Raw genomic sequence first — 9,136 nt, 5'->3', positions numbered from 1 at the left:
GCTTTTTTGAAGTCAAGATATATGACATCAATCTCTTCTCCCTCGTCCAGGTGATAGGTCACATATTGTACATGACTTGCATTAATAAAGGGTGAACTCTTAATCATTGTTTATTCAACTAAAATATCCAAGTACAGCATAACAGGAAATAAATTTATGCTTACCTTGGCCAAGAACCACCATGCCATTCCTGATTTTTTTCAAAACCACGAGTAACGTTGGGTACTCAATTATTACTTTGTCTTTCAAATTGTCTAGAAGGCTTTTACTGGTATCCAGCTGATTGTACCTTTAAGAAATCGAAAAGTTTACTTTAACTCTTATAGCACTTAGTGATCAATAAGGTTTTTCCTTTTATTTTCCAGATATGAATAGAATGGTAGGTTGTAATTTTTCAGGGAAAGATCTGATTTTCAACTGGAAGCAAAATGTAAATAATAAATCAGTATTACTATTCATCTATATCAAAATTTACATTTTAAGAGTTCCTATCATTTTATAGTCTAAGAGTGTAGGAATGAGTGAAGTTAAAGTTCCTTTGAAGACTGGAACATTGTAAGAATTCTTAATAAAAACCTTAGTCCTCAAAACCACATTCTGAATGAAACATACAAAATTCAATACTCAACTTGTTTTTCTGAATCCATCACTGTTAGGACATGTTTAAAACTAGAGGTATCTGTAAGTTTTTATGTTTAAGGCTCTAATATTTAATGGTTTAATATCCATGTTTAATATTATCAGAATTGCTTTTGAATTGCCAATAGTTTATTAGACAGATAGAATAAGGAGACCATGTTGGCTGACACTGCTAAAAAGCAAAATTATGCCAGAGGCATCTAAAGCAGCTATCTTACAGATCAAACTAGTTGGATATATGATATAGACAATGTACAAACCCTATTATTGGAATCAGATTAAGAAGGGGTACAAATCTTGCTGTTCATCCCTCTCCCAAAGCCTCTCTCCATAGTATCATCTGCCAACACAACTCCCAGTAAAAAAAAAACTCCCCTTATTTGTGTGTTTAGCTGGGTCACATGGTTAGCATCAGCAGACCTTTTCCATATATGGAATCCTCTCCTCCCCCTTCAGGAAGGACACATGCAAAGCCATTGCAGGCATCTGCCTTATGTAGCACAAATTATGCCGTAATAATAAACAAGTAAACTGAGCATATTCCCTCCAATTACATCCTATCATTGCAATGTACTCAGCAGACTCTGTAAACAACGAAACCAAAAGGACAGAATAATTTCCTGAAGGTTTTTGTAAGGCAAGCCTTGTTGTTATTACCTTATATAATAGCAGCATCTAATAGATGCTCAGATATTATTATGCCACAATCTGAGTAATGTGACTCCCTTCTTGCAATCAGGATTATTAAATTACTAGTAAACTACTGTATCAGTTGAAAGGCAAATAAAGTTCAGATAGAGAATAAGTGTGTGCATTTCCCTTACTGCTATTTCCTTTATGATCCCTTACATGATGTAGAGTTATTCTTTGCAAATGACCCTACTGTAGGGGTGCTCAATTTAACGCAGCCTGTAGAGCCATAGGTATCTATCCAACCAGCAGGGATCCCCAGAGATTGGGAAATTTGGCAGCCTGGGAGCGATGGCAATCAATAAGGTCAAGCCCTCTTCCTCTTGTGAAGCCAGGTTGAGCCTGGGCCATGCTTTTTCCCCTTACAGGGCTAAGCCATGGCCTCCCACCCCACCTTGCAAGGGCAGGTGGGAGCTAGGCTGCCCCCTGATCCCCTCTACATAGCCAGATGGGTCCTGCCATGACTGCCCCATGCCGGTTTGGGAACACCAGACAGATCTGGCCCACAGACAGCATGGGCACTGCCTACCTGCCCCACTGGCCAAAAAATTTGATCACCACTGCCTGACTGCATGGATGAAAAGTTACTGATAACCTTGGCTATTTACAGTAATTTGTTATTGAGAACAGCACATCACAGAAATCACAGATAAAAGAAAATTCTGCAGGTAAACAAATATCTGAGTTTTCTGGGATTGGAGGAACCTTAATTTAAGCAATAACTGTTTCTCTCTTGCATTCAACTTCAATCATCATGAAAATATTTGGTTTCATGTTTCTCTCAACCCAAAGTAATTATAACCTGTTCTTACTGAAACCCTTTAAACGGGTAACAGTATATTACATTTCTTATTGAATGAATGCATTCATAACTTGTGGATTAACACACGTGAACAGAAACATATTTACTGCTTTATTTACAGTACTTAAAATACAGAGTATGGCAATACCTTTCCTTTGGCAAGGAGTACAACACATTCTTTTCTGGTTAAGCAAACATTTACCACCAAGAGGCTAAAGTAATTCACATGCCACAATACACTTTCCATTATCTCATGTTCTAGACAAAACATTTTTAGCGTCCAGCTTGGCCTAGCATAAAGCATTTATACTTTAAACTATTTTATGATAGCAAATTATTAAAGTGTTAGATCACCGAGTCAGGTTTTATTTTTTACTTAAAAAAAAATATATATATATTGGTCGACAGACAGTGACAGTTACAGAGAATATCTAGAACTTTAGGGCACTTAAGCGTGAACTGTAAGTTTGTTTTTAAGAGAATACATGATCAGGCTAAACATCAGACATATTTTAACTCCTCCCTTGCTATTTTTCCTTCCCTTCTCCAAAGAGCCTTAGCTTTTTCAATCCTGCACCAAATATATCTATATATTTTGCCTATCAGTACCTATGTGCCTCTTTACAGTACTATCCTCAAGTCTGCTCCACCATATAGGTCTGAAAGACTTCAAGATTAACCCACCACTAGTACAGCATTTAAGTGAGTACTAGCAAACTGCCCGTCAAGCATGATGGGGGGTGGGGACAAAAGCCCACGTTGCCCCTCTCCCCATCCAAGGCTAGGACCATTGCCCCCCCTCCCTAGGTTAGGGTCCAGCTCCCCCCATTGCTTTGGGTTCCCCCTCCTCCCCATTGCTTCAGGTCCATTTCCCCCCATTCTCCCCTCTGGGTGTGGGCCTGTGTGCCCCTGCCCTTCAAGGCCCACTGCCACCACCACCTCCCAGGAACAGGAGGAGGTGGGGAAAGCTTGCCTGCGGCAGCTGCAGTGAGCAGCCATGGTTGTGGCGGTGGCACTGCTACTATAACCCCCACCCCCCTGCTGGCTGGTGTCGGGGGTCACACTCTGACCCCTGGCTCCAAGAAGCAGGGTGGCGGCAGAGGGGCGGCGCTCCAGCCCCAGTCCCTGCTGTCATGGCAGTGCTCCACCATGTGAGGGAAGGGTGAGGCCAGTGCTGTGCCATCAACACCCCATTCTGCAGTCACCAAGGAGCAGAGCTGGGGAGGCAGAGCCAGCACCACTGGCCTCGCCCCCCCCAGTCTGTCCCCTCCATCATGGCAGCACTCCGGTCCCCACTGTCCCCCTCTGTGCCCTAGGAGCAGGGCCAGGGTGGGCGAGGCCAGTACTGCTGGCCTCCCACTCTGCTCTGTCTGCTCCATCACCCCCGTCATAGTGATGCGCCAACCCTGCCGCCTCCGCATTACGGACAGACAGACAGACAAAGGCTTTTATAGATATAGAATTTTAAAGTCAAATAGGATTTCACCTCAATCAGAATCAGCAATTTTTGTTCTGTCAGAAAGAGGTATGGCCCCCCTACTTTGTAAAGCTGGTGCCACTTAAGGGCAACAGGGACTGGTCTTCACCTTCCTGTCCTGCTCTTTCCAGTCATCCCTATCCTGATCCCTGGTCTGTATCTCAGGGAGCAAGAGTAGTTCCCATGACTGAGGTTGCTTCTACAGGGTCTCATGCCACAGACCATCTCCATACCCCCTCCTGGCAGCACCGGGAGTGTAGGAGGAAAGGAAGGGATGTGATGTGGTGGCAATGGCAGTAGCAATCTCCAGAGGTGCACATGCAGGCACTGCTGGAGTAGCTGGGAGCAGGTACAGGATGCTCAATGAGGGAGAAGAACACTTATCTTTAACAGGTTCTCATGGGACACATCTATCACGGTCATTACACACCCTTTAGGAAACAGTGGTCTAGTAATATGCAGGGGACCTGACCATGTAAGTTTCTGGAGAAAAAGGCAGGCAGGCAGACTGCCCTGAATACACAAATCAGATATTTTCTAGCTGTGCAGAAGTCTAATGCCAGACACTTGCACTTAAGAAGACCAGACAGATTAAATCACAACTCAACGGAATTTAGACAATTGTAATGGTAGTATGGATATAGCAAACGATACATTGTAAAGGTTTGAATGGGTAAGTGAAATCAGCATACTCCTGTGGGAATGCAAGTTAGGTACATCAATGTCAATTTATGCAAGGTGAGGGTTAAAGCTTAACTTGGCAAGGGCATGCTTCTTTTATCTACAGGAACATGCAGACCTAACAGTTGCACTGTAACAGCTGATGCCCAGACCTGAGTAGCAGCGACCCTTCCCTTTTAAAGTGGTTAAAAGTTCACTGGCCTATAGCTTCAGAGTAGGAGATTAGTGAAAACAACTCAGCAGCAATAAGACAATTCTAAAATAGCCCTCTGTTATAAAAGCATCAATCTGAGGGTAATTCCAGTTCTTGTTCCCTGAATTCTCTCCAATCTTCTTTATAACCCCCGGCTTCTTCCTCTGTCCACTGTCTGTGCTTTGAGCATTCACTCATGCCTCCCCTTTGACTTGGAATGGTCTCTCTCCCCCAAGTCCTTTCTTAAAAGAAACATGTTCTAGCAACCCTACATCATTTCATTAGCTGGCCTGTCACCCATAAGAATTACCAAGCCAAACCTCAAAAAAACACTAGACTTTTATTAAAAATGAGATCCTAAAAAATATTCACTACTTTATGACATGCAAGGTTGTTTTTTTTAAACACCTCCATTGGAAAAAGTTACCATGAACCTCGTCATCCTTGACATTTTTCCTAGAGCCCCACCTGTGTTTGTCCCGGAATGGAAATATCCTGGGCTTGGTATGTACCTATAATGCCCTTCTAATCAGGGTTCAGCGAGTGGCTGAATGCACTGCCACTTTTCTACCATTGATTTAATGATGCAAGTTCAGGAAGACCTTCCAGACACATTTTGTGATGTCCCTGGATAAACTGTTAGCACTTAATCCCATGAACCTTTTAAGGATTTATCCCGGAACAACGGAGCTGGATGTCTGATAAAATGGTTAATCTCAGGACAAACTTAACATCTGGTTGTAGCCTCAGAATCTTAGATTTCTTTTATAAAAAGATGTATGTTTTAATCATTGTGGCCAAATGTTTTCGTTATGGCCAAGTGGAAGGTTTGAAGAACGTGAATCCTACATGCTTAAAGCCCAAAAGCAAACAATAAAGGCTGCTTGCAGACATTAAAAAACAAAAACAGCGCTTTACTTTAAACTCAGGGTGTTCCCACACTGAGCCCAGCACATGCCCAGAAAAGGTAGTGTGTTAGTTGGCCCTGGCTTGCCCAACATATGTATAGATAAGACGCTTTAGTGGGGGTTTTTTGGAACTTTCATCTAATAGCTGATTGAATCGGCTTTAGCTAAAAGTGCCAAAAACCCCCTCTAAAGTGCCTGATTTATACAGTGCTGCAGAGCCGGGTCCAACTAATGCGCTGCTGCTTCTGGTAAAGGGCATCTGTTTTGTTTGTTTTTAACAGCTGCAAGCAGCCTAAATGTACTAAAAGAATCTCATGACTTAAATCCATTAGATAGTTAGAATGTATTACACTGATTACCGCCATATAAATGCTCACAAAACTGGAGGCCTTCCATCTGGCTGCAGAGAAATGGCTTCACCTCTCCTCTCCCGAACTCTGAAACGTAGACGCTGCCTCACTACCCCTCTCCAGTCCCTCCCCATGTCTTCCTCTGTCACAGTCATATCTCCATTTTTAGTCGATCCTTCTTTAGGGCTGCTCACCTGCTTCAGAAAGGAATGACCCCAGGCTCCAATCTCTTTGAAGACCTTTCCTCAGTGTAGGTTCTGACTTACCAGATGGAGGCAGCTCTCCATGCTGCTGGCTCTGCTCCATGCTGCACTGTGGCTGTGCGCAACATGGGCATTTATCGGCAAAATTATTGGCCCGATATCCTATATAGACAATTTTCTTCATATTGGTACCGATTCAATATTGGATCGATGTATTGGTGCACCTCTACTAACAATGCAGTTAAATGGGCTGAAACAGACAGTGGCATGGAAAGCAAAGAAGAATTTTTAGTTGGTCTAATAAAAGATATTGCATCTACCCAAAGAACCTTGTCTGCCACTGCAGTTAAAGCAGCTAATGTATTTGACCAACATGCAGATAACCAATGTTGGTTACAATGTAAGCAATAAGCAGAAAATTGAGACTGACACTGTGTTATGCAGTGAAACAAATTACGCGCTTACATAATATGCATACAATGGGACTACACTGTAATAAAATCCTGTTTCCCCTCAATATTCAGTTTTAAAGATCCACCTAAAATTGGAGCATTTGGGGAAAACACAGCACCCTCATATCACTCCTCAGGAAATCTGTCATTGATACCTCAGTTTTATCTGTCACCTTTTTACGGACAGGAACCATATGTTACTTTCTCAAATACTGTGTAGCTTTGAGGTTCTAATTTTTTTTCTCATTAACATTATCTGTTAAGGTTTCCAAAAAGTCTGGCTGCCTGCAATTTCATACTCTAGAGCAGCAGTTATCCTTTTCAGATTCAAAATGTTATTGAATGTGGCATCACACTTGGCTGAAAACCACTATTGCACACCGTCATAGCTCACCTCAGCAGTTCTCAACCAGGACATGACTGCCACTGAAGTCAGGTAAAATGCCTGCACGTAAGCAGATCATAGTTTCAGCATGTACGTGTACTCCTCCTGCATTCGAGTTATATCTGGTAAGTCCAGAGCCTCCATTTGCCACGGGCCTTCCCAATCCAACCCTGCACAGCATCTCCTGGAAACCGAGGCATGTGGGGCAGGTGGAGTTGGCTTGCATGCAACATGAGCCAGCTCTTGCTTGCTTTAAGCCCTAATGCAGAAGAAGCATTCACTTGTGCTGCAGCTCTTCCTGGTTGGGCTATGCACATGGTGCATGGGACACTTCTACCTCGTCACAGCTGCAGTGGTTGCCCCAGTTGAGAACCACTACTCTACAGCTACTCTCTACCACTCTCCAGGAAGGTAAAAAGAAAAAAAAAATACAGCCTCCTAATGCTCCTGTAGTTAGTAATTCTATATCAGACCACTATCACAACAAACCCCCTTCACTTAAGCCTACAGCTATCGTGTCAGTAGTGAAACTTCTCTTTACTATCTCCTGCTAAGATCGGGTTTTCCTGTATGTCATCAACAGGAACTCATGATTTAATAATAAAAATCTTGCAAAGTGGGATTAAAGTTAAAACTTAAACATGTGATTTCTGGAACTCATAGGTCTTTAGCCACAGGAAAAGGAATCTCTGTTCAGATATATAACTGCATTCACGTTTCAAAATGCAGTAATTTTCAAAATTTTGTTGTGGTCATAAACTGCATAACCATAATCACCTTTGAAATGTGGGTAATCTTGAAACAAAAACTCTTCCCCCTAAAACATTTTGTTGCAATGCAAATTAAGTGGAAACATTAATGTATTTTATTAATATAACTACTGAATTGTCTGTCAAGAATGGTGGGTAGGGACGGAGTGTCACTACCCACCACCCCATGCCGCTGCCGCCTGCCAAGCGCAGTGCGGGGGGGGGGCTTACCCTGTTGTCCCCGCTGCCAACACCCCACGCTACATCCAAGGGGTGGCCTGCCCACCCCCCACCAGCCCTGCTCTTTGAAGGCGATGGCAGCACTGGCGGTACAGCGCTGGCCTGGCCCCCCCTTCTGTCCCTTCCATCATGGCAGCACTCTGCTGTGCTAGTCTGCCCCCACGGTCCCCTGTGTCCCCCTCTGCTGGGGGCAGAGTGCCACCATGACAGCAGGGACGAATCTGTCCAGCACCACCTCCGAGGAGCAGGGCTGGGGGAAGCCCGAGGCCCTGGCCCCTCAGCCTTTGCTGTGATGGTGGCACCCTGCTGTGTCTGTCCGTGGAGAACACTCCAATTGGTTGTTGCAGTAAGCATTGCAATTGGCTACTGAAACAACCAATCAGAGTGCTCATAAAGGTTATGGACAGACAGACTACGGCTTTTATTATATTAGAATTAAGACAAAATAAAACAGGAAGTTTCATAGTATCAATTTTGGGCCCAGCCCGACAATCTCAGTAACTCCAGGGAAGTAAATTGAATTCTCTTGACTAAAGCACAGGATTGCACCATTCAGTGGATATCTATTTTTGCCTTAAAGAAGGGTACAAAAGAAATTGCGTGTAACACTTAGAAGGTCTCTCCCAAGCACTCTCAAGCACTCATTCTGTAGCATAGAAGATAATAACTAACAGATGAACTTTCATTCCTAAGTGGTGAATAACCCCACCGTGTGGTTATGATTTGGTGAACACTGAAGTAGTGAGATACACTTCTGACTTAGAAGGAAAAAGAACATCTGTATTTCAAAATGTGAATAAATTTGGTCCTGAAACAACATAATTTTTTTTATATTTAACTATTCTTAAAATTCTAACAACATTCAAAGACCTGCTTTAAATTTTAACAACTGGTAATCTGAATTAACAAAAGAAAAAGTGAAACTTTTTTAAAAGAACACTCTTCAGCTTGAAATTAGTGAAAAACTAATACCTCCCCAAAACTTAAGTTTTACCACCATAATAAAATATACACAAATTATTTTTAACTGCGCTGTGAAAGACAGCCTGATCTTAAGTGAATTCAAAATTTTACATATTAAAATAATACATTCATAGTTAAAAATACACTAGCATTAACTACAATATTTACTCAAATCTGAGATGATCATGATTATAAGATGACCCTCCGCCATTAATTAGATTCTATATATAGAACGTAAGATGAGAAGGTTTTTTTCCCCCATGCCAATAGGGGGAAAAAAACCTAGTCTTGTATTTGGGTAAATACAGTAGTTTATGTTTCATAGTTTCATAGTTTCTAGGGTCGGAAGGGACCTGAGCAGATCATCTAGTCCGACCCCCTGCCATGGCAGGAAAGAGTACTGG

General features: G+C 42.5%; 1 protein-coding gene across 2 annotated transcripts in view; it reads right to left on the bottom strand.

Moving 5' to 3' along the window:
* Positions 1 to 9,136, bottom strand: part of ZNHIT6 (zinc finger HIT-type containing 6) — a 61,959-nt gene that overhangs the window by 12,277 nt on the left and 40,546 nt on the right. For both annotated transcript variants that reach the window (XM_019531160.1, XM_019531161.1), the window contains exon 10: positions 165 to 289. In XM_019531160.1, coding sequence (XP_019386705.1) covers positions 165 to 289 — 125 coding nt within the window. The remainder of the gene's footprint in view (positions 1 to 164; positions 290 to 9,136) is intronic.

The sequence above is a fragment of the Crocodylus porosus genome, unplaced genomic scaffold (assembly GCF_001723895.1).
Source record: "Crocodylus porosus isolate Cpor-Errol unplaced genomic scaffold, CroPor_comp1, whole genome shotgun sequence".
Classification (NCBI taxonomy): Eukaryota; Metazoa; Chordata; order Crocodylia; family Crocodylidae; genus Crocodylus; species Crocodylus porosus.
This window is presented reverse-complemented; position numbering and strand designations above follow the sequence as displayed.